We start from the raw sequence: 14,274 nt of genomic DNA, 5'->3' as shown, positions 1-14,274 counted from the left end.
TCTTTTCTGAAACTATGGGCTGCTTAGTCTGTAATTTAAAAAAGAAAAAAAAAACCCTAGATTGCTAACAGCAGCTGACTGCAGAGCAGCCACTTTCACCTTGGAGATAGAGCTTTGTTGTTCTGGCGTGTAAAGCAGACCATTAGCACAAAGACATTTCTAATCTCAGTTGTACAATCCACATGGTGCACTTAACCCTAAAACTCATGTGGCATAAACTGCTCTGCTTCCACTCCTAATGACCTTTCAAATCATTCAGCGTTACTGCTTGACTTGTACTCATGAATTAGAGGACTGCCAAATAACTTGATGACAAAGTTAAAATTTCTCCTTTCCTGAAGGTTTAAAAAAATCAACATTGGTATAGAAACTGAGAGAGAACGTACAACGGAAAAGAAAAGCACATTATTTAACGCTTATAAACGGTATTTTAGAAATGCTTAAGAAAAAAATGACAGAAAATTCACACCTGACTTCAAGGCAGATGACTAAAACAGAAAATGAGACTGCTCCACTTGTAACACACACAGATTTCCCACAGTATTCATGACCAACAAATGTCTCTTCGTGTCCTAACTTCACTGAACAGTATTCAATTAAAACTCACTTTCAGATGAAAAAGTTTATGAAAATAAACATCTGCTGCTGGACTTACACTGAGGATTTACTATCTGTAAATAAGACGACCCAATACTGTCCAAAAATTCACGTTTTTAAAGATTTTTTAAAAATGTATCACATCTCCTTCGTAAAAAAAAAAAAAATCTTAATACAGGAGTCTTAAGTTTGTCTTGCCTTCCTTTTAACTTCAAACACTTTAAAAGCAGGACTTTTTTCCTTCTTCCTCCTTCAGCGTAACCTCTTTAATAAACTCCATTTTTAAAGAAGAAACAATAAACGAAGTGACACGAGGTGAAAGAATGAGGAGTGTGCGCTGGGAGAATAAAGGGCGGTTTTATAACAGGAGGTACTTTTGTTAGCAAGTGACTGGCAGGTCTCCTCCCCCAAGTTAGAAGGAATTCCATCCACTCTCCAAAACTGCAAAGGCCAAAAATGTCTAGTCTAATAGTTCCGAAATCCCCGAGACAGGAGAGAGCCCAGTGGGGGATGGCGAGTGGGGGAAGGGGAGAAAGACCGGTAGGAGACTAAAGAACAAAAGAAGAAATCCAAGAAAGGGGAAAGGAACGCGGAGACCCTGGCGGCCTGGGAGGCAGGGGTGGGGAGAGACAAAAAGTGAGAGAGCACGACCCCGGGAGGAGAGCGTGGAGCAGGGCAGGGCCAGGCGTGCCGCACCATGGCGCACCATGGACAGGGCTCCGCGCGGCGGCCCACACCCGTCTAGGAGGTGGCGGGAGAAAGCGAGAGACTGCGGGCGCCAGCCCCGTCCCGTCCCCGCCCCAGCAGCACTCACCCCCCGGCGGGCCGTAGCGCACCTGGCCCTGACCCGTGAAGACCACGGAGCAGGGCAATCCACACCACCTGTCTCCACCTCCGGAGCAGACACTTCCGAGCTGTGTCCGCACTTTTCGGGGCTGCCAGCTGGCAGTAGACCATCCCTCCCCCTGCCCCGAGGGCGATACCACGGGGCCCCGCCGCGGATTTTCCTGCCCCGCGGCGAGGGCGGGCACGCCCCTTTCTCGCAGTCTTCTAGGGACCCCACGGCAGGCGGAGACTGACTTGGGACCAGGGCACTGCGCCCACCCAGCTAGAAGGTCCCGGCCGAAGCTGTGCGAAGTGGCCTCCAGGCCTGGGCTGGCTGGTCAGGAGGAGCCTAGGGGCATCCTCGGGTTGGAGGCGGCGGAAAGTTGGGCAGCCGCTGGGCTGGGAACCCGCGGAGAGCAGCGGCGAGGGAACCTGCGCCCGGACTGGAGCAGGTGCTTCCTGCAGCGGAGGAGCCTCTTAGTAGAGATTAAATGAAAAGGCTCGCTGGCGCTCTCCCGAGGGTATGAAAAGTACGGAAGGCTCCCGGCGAAGGCGCCCCCGGGGCGCGTGTAAGGCACAGGCAGCCGGACAGATAGAGAGAGGAGCAGCCGCGTAACGGAACTTCTCGCCCGAGGGGGAAAATAGGTGTGAGAGGCCAGACTGGGTCTGGAGGCAGGCGCGGACCGGCAGAGACTCCTCCCGGAAAGAGGGCCAGATTTTCTTTCCAGGTGGAACCGACACAGAATATTGTGAGGGCAAGAGAAAAAGAAAAGGAGGCAACTCCGGACTGGGATAAAGACAATAGGACAGTGGAGCCCTTGGGCACCGGGAGGCGCACGGGTGCAGGGTGGGGTAAGGTGGAGGCAAGTCCCGTAACTAAGACACCAGAGTGAGAATTCCTACTGTAAACTCGCGACCCATCCCTGCAGAAATAAACAACAATTTAAAAAATGGAGCAAAGTACTATGCGAGGAGCGAAAGGCACAGAAAACTGCAAAACCTGGGAGTTACCCTACCTCACCCTTCTGCTTCCTGGGGACACCCCCCTCGAGCTTGCTCGGCCCCGAAGGAGCAGAGGGGACCCACAATCGCGCCCCTAGAGCACCGTCAGGAAACGCGCGAGAGACCTGCTGGCCCCGGCAACCCTGCCCCGGCGCCCAGACGGAGCCTGATGCCTGCGCAGCTCCCGGGAGCGCGGCGCGGCGCGGCGCGGCACCTCCCTTCCCGGGTGCGCAGCCCGGCCCCGCAACGGCGCGGGGAACAAAGGGACCCGGCGCCGCCCGCCCCACCCCACCCGTGGCCCGGCCCGCGGGGACTGCCGCGTACCTGAAGCAGGGCCGCCAGCAGCGGCAGCAGGGTCCGCAGCGCTCCCGCTATCCGGCACATGGAGGCGGAGAGGGGCCGAGCGAGGAGCCGGAGGCGGCGGCGGCGGCGGCGGCGGAGGCAGCGGCAGCACCAACAGCGGCGCCGAGAAACGGCTCCAGGCAGTTTCCACCCCCTTCCCTTCCCCTCCCCTCCCCTCCCCACCCCCTTCTTCGCTGCTCTCCGCTCCCCGCCAATGGAGAGCGAGCTGATGACAAATAGCGGGCCGCGGAGTCCGCGGGACTCGCACCAGGAGTAATAAAACAGACCCAGAGATCAAGGAGCTGGGGAGGGGGGCGGGGGAGCAGGGCGGGCGAGCGTGTGAGTGTGAGCGTCTGTGTGTGTGTGGAGGCGGCCGCTGTGGCAGCGCAGGCGGCTCGGCTCCGGCCCGGAGGGCAGCGGAAGCCGCTAGGGATGCAGTGGCGGGGACCTTGGCCGGTGGAGGATGCGGAGGTGGAAGTGGAGCGGATGGCGTTTCCCAAGAGCTCCGCCACGCGAGGTTTCGGGCTCGTGGTTTTGCTTCCTCCGGGTCCCCGCTCCAGGGCCGCTCGGCGCGACGAAGACGCCAGAGACAGCGCCGCGGGGAGGGCGCTCCGGGCCGTGCGCGCTGCACCCACAAAGAGCAGCAGTCCCGCCACCCGACGCCTCAGCTGCGTGGGGGCCGAGGGCCGCTTCTCGGCTCCTCTTTCCGGTGCCCTGGCGAGTTGAGACTGTTCTCCGGCCTCGGCCGCAAGGGGGTGAGGCGAGGGGCCGGCGCGGCCGCTCCCGCCGCGGCTCCGTCCCGCGCAGCTGCCGCCGCAGCCGCCCCTGCTGCCCGCGCACCGGCACCCGCCCGCCGGTCCTCGCCCTGCGCCGCTCACTCGCGCGCGCCGCCTCCGTCGCCGACCGCGCACCCCGCTCGGCCTCCGCTGTGCGCGACCTGGGCGAGCCGCCGCCGCTCTCCCCGCGCTCGCCGCACGCGCTGCCTGGCTGCGCGGCCCGCTCCCCTCTCCTATCCCTCCCGCCGCCGCCGCCGCCGCCCTCGCCCCCGCCTCCCTCCTCCGCCGAGCTTCCCCGCCCGCGTCGTGGCCAATCGGAGGCCACCAAGCTGCGGCTGTAGCCGGCCGGATCCGCGGCAGCCGCCCGCCCCCGCCCCGCCGAAGCGCCCCGTATTTTGCTGCAGCCCGCGGGGGGTCGCCGGAGGGAAGCCTGGGGTGCGCCGAGCACCGCCCCGGCAGGTGGAGGGGCTGCGGAAAATAAAATAACTTGGGCAGGAACTTGATTGGTAGCAGGTTCATCTTTGGTCCGCGGTGGGGAATCTAATGGAGATGAGGAATGGTGAGCGGGGGAGGGGGGGTGCTTTCTTGGGAGCCTAACGCACGCTTCTTTATTTTGTCGTTCCTAGAGATGGGTAATCTTTCCTGGTAGGGGCAGACACAGCAAACTAAGGACGCAGGCCACGCTCATCCTAGCTATTGTTGTCTGAGTCGCTCGCCGGGAGCCACCTGCGGGCGGGGGAGGGCGGAGGCCAGGGCTTCTCTCTGGAGCTCGCACCTCCAGCTCCCACCCTTGCGGGTGTACTGGAACAGCCCAAGTTTTTGTGTTCTTGGTTTGTTTTCTTTTGTCCCCGCTGGGAGTTTGAGAGTGCATGTTTGTTATTTTATTTGAAATTTCACGTTTTCTATTACTACCCGTTAGTGGTACTGTTCACATTTGGGGCCAACAGTTTCAGGGTACTTTTATCCCCTCCTACCACCCCCAACAGCAATTAAAAAAAAAAAAAAAGGAGAAACTAAAAGCCGGAACTCGTGAAAACAGGATTATCTAAAAGATAAAATGACTGATACAGAATTCTCACCGTGTAAAGGGTTTCTGCTGGCTTCCTTTAAGGCATGAACTTGGAGAGAAACACGGTGAGAGACTTCACAAGTTTGAGTCACAAGCATTTGTGGAATGGAGCGGGGGATGGGGAGTTTTTGGTTTTTTTTGTTTTTTCTAATTCTGGTGAGGTAATAAATTGTCCGGAACCTTTTAAAAAAAAGGTTTACAAGTAAGTAGAAATACCCGTTTTATCTAAGCTTTTCAACACTTAGGAGGTGGCTGAAGTTCATTGCAGTTAATGAATATTTTTTGTCTTGCTTGTTTTTCTGCTTTGGGTGACTGAAGTATTAACATTATTTGAGTTTCAAGATACCGATCATTTAAGAATTTGATGATGAACCTTTAAAAATCAGCTACTAATTTCTTGACATAACTGATGCAGCTTTTAATAATGTACTATTGCTGGCTAGGCTTTTAAAAATTTAATATTCATAGGGAGGCTTATTCAATTTTAATTAAAACATAATATTGTAAGTTTTTTATGAAACAAAATTTTTCCTGGATTTTCTTTCTTCTCAAAAGAATAAGAAAGGTTATGTTAATTAAATTTAAAAGATGAGATGAAACACTTAGCTAATATAGTAATCAGAACTGCTTGTTCTTACCCTTTCTCTTCTTTTTTTTGCTAGATATTATTGTCATACTATTGCTAATCAGCCTAAAAGTCATCTTTGCAATAGAGTATTTATAAATTATGCTTTCTGGGAGTCATGCAAAATAATAGTAAAAATTCAGGTGAAGTATGGGGATATGTTTGTTGTATTCCAGTGTGAGATGTAGAGATCTCATCTCCATGGCTGAGATTTAAGCTTCAACCCTCGACATGGGGTTTTGATTGCATCCTCATCACTCCTAGCAGTACCCATTGATGTTTATTACCATTGTGATTAATTTAAAGGTAGAACAAATTTCAGCATGAGTAACTCTTTCTTGTTAGTAGTATTTACTTGAAGCTTTAAACATCATGTCCCTTATAAATCAAACGCTTGTGATTTCAAAATCCCCTTTGGAATGGCTATCAGTCAAGGAATTCTCTGATTCCAACAGTTTTTGATCCTTTAGGTAAGCACTTGCAGCATTTTTTAAAAGTTCAATTTGCATGCCTCTCACTCCTCAGTGGTTGTGAATTAGAATCTTGCCTCATTTTAAGTTGATCACCTGGTCAGCCAAATTTTGCTAATAATAATAGGCCTCTGATTACAAGAAGGAATAGTCTAGTCTAAAATCATGCTGTTGGAGACTTTGTGTATCCATTTGATGTTAATGAAAGTAGATCTAGGGTTGACTATGATATCCAAACACAGCTTTATCTCAGTAATACCATACCTAAGGTTAGCTAATGGGACCATTCATTGTCCTGGGCAGGTGATGACCAAACTCACAGATTTTTAGCCCCTGCTCAAAGCATTACTTGTCTGAAGACTGGTTTTCCGTCAGCCTGTAGAACTCCAGGGATGTAGGGGATTGTCAGTGACCCAGAGAAGCAACCAGGAGGTATTAGGTGTTGGATGATTGGAGACAAGAAACAAATATATAATAATATAAAACATGACTGCATTCACACATCAAAAATCAACCTAATCTTTCATTTCTGACCTATGGAGTGATGCCTGTTTACTACAAGAGGTCTGCAGAGCATTATGGAAAGACTGATTAAATGATGTACTCTGAACACATGGCCAGTTTTTATATGTATGTAGAGGTCACGATGATTCTAAGCATTCATTTTTATATATGTGTAGTTTTTATATGTATGTAGAGGTCAAGTTTTTTTCTAAGCATTCATTTCGAAAATCGTAATAATTTTTGTTCCGGTGTGTTTTGTCAGACAGGAGATGCTAAATGTATAAATTCACCATGTGGGTGTTTGTGTACAAGCGTTCTTGCTTTGGACATAAATGGTCAACAGTAGTAGTCTAATCTGGAGCCTCCTCTCCCCCACCTCCCCTTCCCTATCCCCTGTAGATATACACCTCAAAGACAGGCTCCACACTTGTCTTTGTCTCTGACACCTAGTGCAGTGTCCTTCCCAAACGTTGAATGAAGACCCCCTTCTCCACTCTTCCTCCTCTCCCCATCTTCAGAGCAAACTAGGATTGTCCTTCTCTGTTAGAAAGTACCCCTCAAATTACATTTTCTCCATAATTATCTTTAGTGTACATTAAAGCTGACTTTCCCTGGGTAATAGCCCTTTCATAGAGTCATAGAATGTTCTAAACGAAACATTAAAGATGGTCTTTGCAACCCCCTCATTTTAGAGATGGGACACCCTGAGACTTAAAAAGGTACACAAGGCCACCAGCTGACAAGTAGGGAATGCAGAATGGGACCCAGGTTCCGTTACTCCCACTCTTACCTATGCTCTTTATCTTATTCTGGGAAGTTCCTTTAACACTGAAAAATTAAACTATATGGGATGAGAGGGAGATTTTTCTTTTTAAAGAAGAAAATATAATGATGCTAGGAATTTGTCTACTATTTTTCTCAAGTTTTTTGTTCTTCAAAGTATGTGTGAAATTGAGGACATTTATTTTCACTGCTCTCAGTTTTCATATGCTTTTCTTAGTGTGATCATCTTGTTTTATTTATTGTGATTTTGGTATTTAAAGATCCATATCTTTGATACAACCTGGCTGCTAAACACAAGCTAGCCGTTCATCTGTTGCTCGGAGAAGTAGTGATCTGATCTAATATTAGAAAAAAACCTGGCTACTTAAAAAAAAATCTACTCTTGTTTGAAGATATTATTTACCTATTGTTTTTCAATATTTGAAAATTAAAATCAACATCTTCATGGAAAATATAACCAAAAAAGTAACTTGAAGTAAGTTATAAAGTTGCCAGATGAGCAACTCAACAGAAGTGAGTAATTCATAAGTAGGCCCTGAATTACAAGGAACCCCACCAAACAAACAGACAAACAAAACACAGAAAGAAAAAGAATCCCATTCTGACTCTGGAAGCTAGAGGGGTATAGTATAATAAACAGATATGGCTATAAATTCAAGTAGACCTAGCTCTATGACCTTGAGTAAATTTCTTAACATTTCTAAGGCTCTTTTTTCTTATCTCAAAAATGCAGGTCATGACAGTATTTCTTTAAAAAGTCTGATAGGAACACAATAGAGCACAGTAGGGCCTTAGCATTTTATCTATAGTGTATTAGGTCTGCTGTTTTCCACAGAGGGTTAAGAGCACAGTTACTTAAGAATCTGAGTGAACACCCTTTCACCTCTCCCAGTTGCTGTCTGCAATTAAAAAAGGTGCTTTCAATCAAAATTTTATTTGGGAGGTTCAAATTTTACGAAACAACACAAAATTTCTAATGTAAAAAGTAATTGCTAAGTAAATAATCTACAGACTGGTAAAAGAGAAAAATTTGGTGGCTTTGTAATGTTCAGAAAAACAAGTCTAGACATAAGAAAGTTTTCACAGAAAACAATATAATCAGTATTAATGTATTAATTTGGTATAGGAGAATGAATTCGTATTTGAATTATCTCATAAATTGAAAACACCAAGACCAGGACTAAAACTCCATTTTGCTTAGGACCTTTCTTTTGCTAACCTGACTTTTACGGTTTCTTGAACTGCTTTTTGCCTGTGTGCTCCCAGAGTCGAGTTTGCACAGTTGATTTCATGAGTCTTATTTAAAGATCAGCTATATTTGAGAAAACAAGATTTGCACAATATCCAAGAAATCTACCTTCTGCACCAGAAGCATGGATACTTACAGGGTAATACCAGCACTTTGCATCACTTAAAAGACAGAAAGCCTATTTCATAAGATAAACAAATTTTGAGAAAATAAATCATGCTGAAGACTTTGGTAACTCTTAGTGGTGCCAAACTTTTGCCTTCATGTCCTTTTAAAAGCAAAAATCTGTCTTCAGGAGAGTTCTGAAACACAACTGTCAGTATTTAGAGGATAGTAAAACATATTTACTATCTGAACTTATATTTGATTGTGCCCTTTCCTCCAGTGAAAATCGATGCGGTGGGTAAAGTATTGGCTTGGGTTCAGGAGACCAGTTTTCTCTTCCCAGGTCTATGGCTGGCTGAATAATCTTACGTGTGACACTTAATTTCTTTAAATGTTTTCTAATCCATAGAGCAGAAATAATGCCACTGTTCTCATAAGAATGCTGAGAGGACTAAGAAAACAATGTTGGTAAAATCTACTTAGTTCTTCATAGAGAGAGAGGTTCTACATAAGTACATGTTATTCTTTAAGGCTGTGGATGCAACTATAAGAGGAATGATTGGTGTCTAATGTTAAGTTACATTTTAATGATGTGGTATAATCAACAGGCCACCAAGTGCTTATTAAATTTTTCTTTTTCCCACTTATTCGTAAATTTTAAAAATGACAGTTATCTTTCCCATTACAAAGGCAACATTCACAGATATTTGATAAAATTATATTGTTAAATGCATCATAAACATTCATAGATTATGCTTACCCATCCTTATATTCCAGTACCAGCTGGGCAGATACGGTCTGAGTTTCCTTTTAAACAGGGAATGTAAAATATCAACGATATTCCTATTTATTACAGAATTTACAATGTATGTCACTCTGACCCATTTTTTACATAGTAACTAGAAAGAGCTGAGTGATTATCACAGATAAGCATGATCTTTCTGGGATGTCTATTATTTTGACTCATCCTTGAGAAAGGTTTTTCAAAGACACGCCTGCAAGAGATGGGGACAGTCTCATTTCGAAAGTATTTACTAGAGCCAGTAATAAAAGTGCATTTGCATTCCAAGACTAATTTATCCAAGCCGTGTGAAATTTCCAGCTCTTGCAGGCGAGGACACAGGCTGTCTCAAATTGAGGGAAGAGGGCTTTGAGGAGCCTGCCGGTCAGTGCCGTGAGGGAAAGGAGGCGAGAGACAGGGATAAAGGTCACAAGTGGACATCAGGAAGGACTAAAGTGCTTGAGGTTTGTGCTGTCTCAGCAGAAGGGGCTCATGATGTGGATACAGTGTGAACTATGGTCAAATGATAGGATCTGGGGAAGGCCATAATCATAGCAATTGCTCAATAAATATTTGCCCAGATTTAGGAGTGAGTCATAGAGGAAAATAGGACATGGGATTTGGACAGGAGGGTGGGGACAAGCCTTTTGGTATCCAGAACTGATAGGAGGCTCCACACAAAGGGAGCACCTGATATGTAACAGTTCATCCAGGCCAGTTCACCCTGTCCTAGCCCTAGATTTGCACAGTTCTTGATGAGGGAGAGCAGCTTCTCATGAGATGCTTGCTGGGGATGTGTAGGGTTATCCTCCGTTCTAAAATTGCTGCTTCAACACATGTGAAATACCTATTTATACTTCTTCTTAAGTTGTTTTTGTAAGGATGGAAATGATGTAAAATGGTTTTTGTACTTTACAGCCTTTTCCAGTCAAAAATAAGCACGATTTGACTGAAAATAAATGGATAGTATAAGCTTTAAGTGAAGAAGATGTAAGTTGACTTTCTTAATTTATTACCTCATTTTCTGAACCCCTGTTTTTTTGGATGCAGAACTTTCCAGAGTATTGATTTTTAATTTTTTGATCTCTCTCATTTTCTCTTCTCTCTTCCTCCCTCTTCCCCATCTTCTCTCCCTTTCTCCCTCTCTTTCCCTTTTTCTCTAAAAAAAAAAAAAAAAAAAAAAAAATGGAGTTTCTTTACCTTTTTTTCCTACCTTTCTGCTGAGATGATAATATTTTTGATTTCCAAGAGGTTTTAGTGTTCTCTGATTTATTTTTTATAGAACTTTGCTCTCATTTCATAAATGTAAGAGCTTCTCCCAACTCTACATATTGTTCAAAGTTTTCTTCTGCTTCTGCTTTATCTGTGTTTCTTCTCTCTCTCTCTTTTTTTTTTTTTTTCAGTGTTTGTTTTTGTCTCATGTTTGAGGCTTTCTTGAGGAAGAGATTATGTAGTATGCAGAATTTCATTTAGTCCTACCAGGTTTTGATGAGGCACCCTACCCTGCCTCGTTTTTGCTTGAAGCAAGAGGTCACAGATTGTCCCTAAGGCTTCTTCCTAGGAACCTTCTCCTCCAAACTTCTTCTAACCACTGCCTTCTCCCAATCGTGCGGAAACAGGTTGTTGTTCCCTCACTTACACCAGGTACCTCATTCCTATCTGCACCCTGGGACTAGTTCCTGCCCTGTAAAGGTGTTTAAAGAACCTCCCCAGGTGAGACTGGCTGAAGTCACACTGTGCTCCGCTGGGGGCTTGGCCTTACTTATCTGTGACAAGATGTCACCTGTGATTTATTCCTTGGTAAAAAGGGAAGCAGGAGCCCTAAGTGATTTTCTGGATGACGACTGACACTTTTCTTTTGTCTGAGTCGGTCTACCTCTTCCCAAGGATGAGATACACATCACTCTCATCGGAGGCTTTCGGTTGAGGACTCTTTTTGTGACATGGAAGTCACAAAAGTTAATGATGGGCCTCCCGTGCTTCATGTCCTGTGAGAAACAGTGTCATCTCCACCAATAACTTCACCCCAGATTATTTGTTTTGGCACCTATAGTTTTCACCTTAAAAAAAAAAACTTCTAAATGCTTTATCCTCAGCATAACATAATAACAGTTAAATGGGCTGGGCGCGGTGGCTCATGCCTGTAATCCCAGCACTTTGGGAGGCTGAGATGGGTGGATCACGAAGTCAGGAGATCAGGACCATCCTGGCCAGCATGGTGAAACCCTGTCTCTATTAAAAATACAAAAACTAGCTGGGTGTAGTGGTGCGTGCTGTAATGCCAGCTACTCAGGAGGCTGAGGCATGAGAATCACTTGAACCCAAGAGGCAGAGGTTGCAGTGAACCGAGCTCACACCACTGCACTCCACAAGACTCCGTCTCAAAAAAACGAAACAAAACAGACAAAAAAACAGTTAGATGAAATCAGATTTCCAATGTTTTATGTGGAAGCAGTCCATGGAGGTACCTTCACCCTAATGTGTTCACTCCATTCACACTAATGGAATCATCCAGAGTGAAGTAGCCATTTCCATAATATGAAAAATTTTATGTGTTCAATAGATAATAAGAAATATAAATGTATAATATTGGTAGTCCAATCCTACTATTTATAGTAGATGGGATAGAAACACTTCAGTAACTAAAGTATTTAGTAGAATTATCTTCAATTTTGTTGTTGTTGTTGTTGTCATAATGTATTTGCTAACATGTCCTAGAAATAACATCTTTCATTTGGGAGGTGTACTTTATAAATATAAGTTGATCTATAAGTGCTTTTATTATACTTTATCCCAAATATTGTGACATGTTCCTCTTAGGGAAGGTCATTGCTACTTTCCCCGCTAACACTCTTCCTGTTGAAAATCGCAATTTAATATTTAATTGCTCTTCACTCTCATTTAGTATAAATCTTCTGTTATTCATTTGAAGTCTTATGAGATTGAATGTTATCTTGCTATTCAGCGGTGTGCCATCACTTCACCTTATAGGTATTTATGAGGATTTTATTCACATGATGCTCTCAAGCTTGGAGTTGAAACACTAGGATTCATTCAATAGATTAGGGTATTAGGGTCCATTGAACAGCTGCATAGAAATCAGTCACCACTTCACCTGAAGTTACATCCAAATACCTAGTCTTATTAAATGCATCTGTACTGCTTAGAATATCCAGTTTTGCCTTACAGTAAAATTGGTTAGGTTTACCACCTACTAGTAACACATTTGTAAGTGAACCAGAGGAAAAAACCTACTTTTACTTACATAACAAATACCTTCCCTTAGAAAGAGGTAACATTTTAAAGATTGTATCCAAATTGGAGAACTTACCTGAGAATAACAAAAAAGTACAAGACCAATACAGCCTCTTTTTCTTTTACCCTTAGCCATACAGAGGACAAGCTGGCTTTAGCGCAGCTGTGGCACAGGCTACAGAGCGCATGAGAAAAAACGATGGTGCCACCAACAGTGTGGAAGGGAAGGAGCACTAAAGTGAGCAGGAGCATGGACACATGGAGGCTCCAATGAGATTCTTAAACTCTATGTGTCCGGCAAACGCTAGCAGTGAAGAGATGTTAAGGTCATGTATCTTCTCCTTGAAGAAAAGCAACATCCTAGGATCTCAATAAGCAAAAAATCCTTCGTTTGGTTCAAAAGATCCTAGAAAAGTTAACTCAAGATGCTGACTAAAAGATGTTCCCTGGTAGAACATGTTTTGTTTGTTTATGTTTAAGAATCACAAAGTCAATCCAGTTCCTTGCACTTTGCAAACCTCTGAGAGATCCCTTTGCACCCTCTAAGTCCTGCAGTTTGGGTTACTGACAGCATCTCCTATAATCAATAGAGCATAATTGGATTATTACCAAAGGCAAAATAATATATTTGCTGTTTTTTAGTTTTTAAAAGCTAATATTTTAAAACTCTGGGTTTAATCATCTTTACCATCTAGGTAATAAAATACGTATGTGCCCCCACACATGTTTAAATAACCAATATCTTAATTAATATTTTTTCCAGGAATAAAATTCTTAAATCTTTATGCAAAGTTTTGAACATAAAAATATTTTGTATCCCTAGCTATTATTTTCTTAACTTCTGTTTTCATTTAGAAATGCTTGCTTTGGACCACAATCTTCTTCACTAAACATTTTTCGTATTTGTCCTCCCTTTATTTGAAACCCTTAGCTAATATAATTTCTTAGCTCTCTTTGCTTGATGCAGTTTTTAAAAGGTCTATTTATTTTGAGTCAGCTTACAATGTCTTAAAAATAAGCAAGGAAAGAAAAGGTAAGGAGGGAGTAGAGGGAAGGAAGAAACAAGAAATATTCAGTTATGAGCTGTTGACTTTTTCTATGCTCTGTTTAAATGTCTAATCTTAAAGAGGGTATGGTGGAATCCTGCTCTTTGAACCAGCCAGTAGGAGGTGCTCACAGTTTAGAACAAACTCTTCAGACCTTTAAGGCTTGTCTAGTTTTTCTTTCTGTAGAACTTATCTTTAATTTTAGAAATTTTCTTTCACTTGAACATACCACTTGTAAAAATTGTCTAGCTGACAGCTCTGGGAACCAAAGTCATCCAATTAGTCCAAAAAACAAATGTTTTGTGGCATCTATCACCACAGAACACCAATAGGCCCTCAGACAAACACATCAGGTTAAAAGAAAAGCATGTATTTGAGAAGGAAAGCCTTCTTGGGTATTTTGCTTTCAGAGAGAAATGGTTGATATTAATTGGTGTAAGGCAGTGGTCTTCAGGAAGTGTTTCCAAGGGCTATATCTGATTTTGTAAACTAAAAGGACATATTTGTATCCTGAAATATGCCTACAGGTGGAGGGTACTTTCTTTTTTTTTTTTTTTTTTTTTTGAGATGCAGTCTTGCTCTGTCACCGAGGCTGGAGTGCAGTGGTGCGATCTCGGATCTCGGCTCACTGCAACCTTTGCCTCCCAGGTTCAAGCTATTCTCTTGCCTCAGGCCTCCTGAGTAGCTGAGATTACAGGCTCGTGCCTCCACGCCCTACTCTCACAGCTGTTTATTATAGACACATTCACACTGTTAATTTTTCATTTTTGTTTTACCAGTATTGCTTTTTATTTGCTATAACAGACCCAGACTGGCAACTTGACAAGCCTTTGGCACAGGTGTGG

The 14,274-nt window shown here is 44.3% G+C and overlaps 1 protein-coding gene across 1 annotated transcript in view; it reads right to left on the bottom strand.

Moving 5' to 3' along the window:
• CDH2 (cadherin 2) overlaps window positions 1-3,229 on the bottom strand; it is a 228,624-nt gene extending 225,395 nt beyond the window's left edge. The window contains exon 1 of the mRNA XM_033178071.1: window positions 2,749-3,229. Within this exon, the coding sequence (XP_033033962.1) occupies window positions 2,749-2,808 (60 nt within the window). The 5' untranslated portion in view covers window positions 2,809-3,229. The remainder of the gene's footprint in view (window positions 1-2,748) is intronic.
• Between the last annotated feature and the right edge of the window lie 11,045 nt (window positions 3,230-14,274).

Source organism: Trachypithecus francoisi, unplaced genomic scaffold (genome assembly GCF_009764315.1).
Source record: "Trachypithecus francoisi isolate TF-2019V2 unplaced genomic scaffold, Tfra_2.0 Lachesis_group19, whole genome shotgun sequence".
Lineage (NCBI taxonomy): Eukaryota > Metazoa > Chordata > Mammalia > Primates > Cercopithecidae > Trachypithecus > Trachypithecus francoisi.
This window is presented reverse-complemented; position numbering and strand designations above follow the sequence as displayed.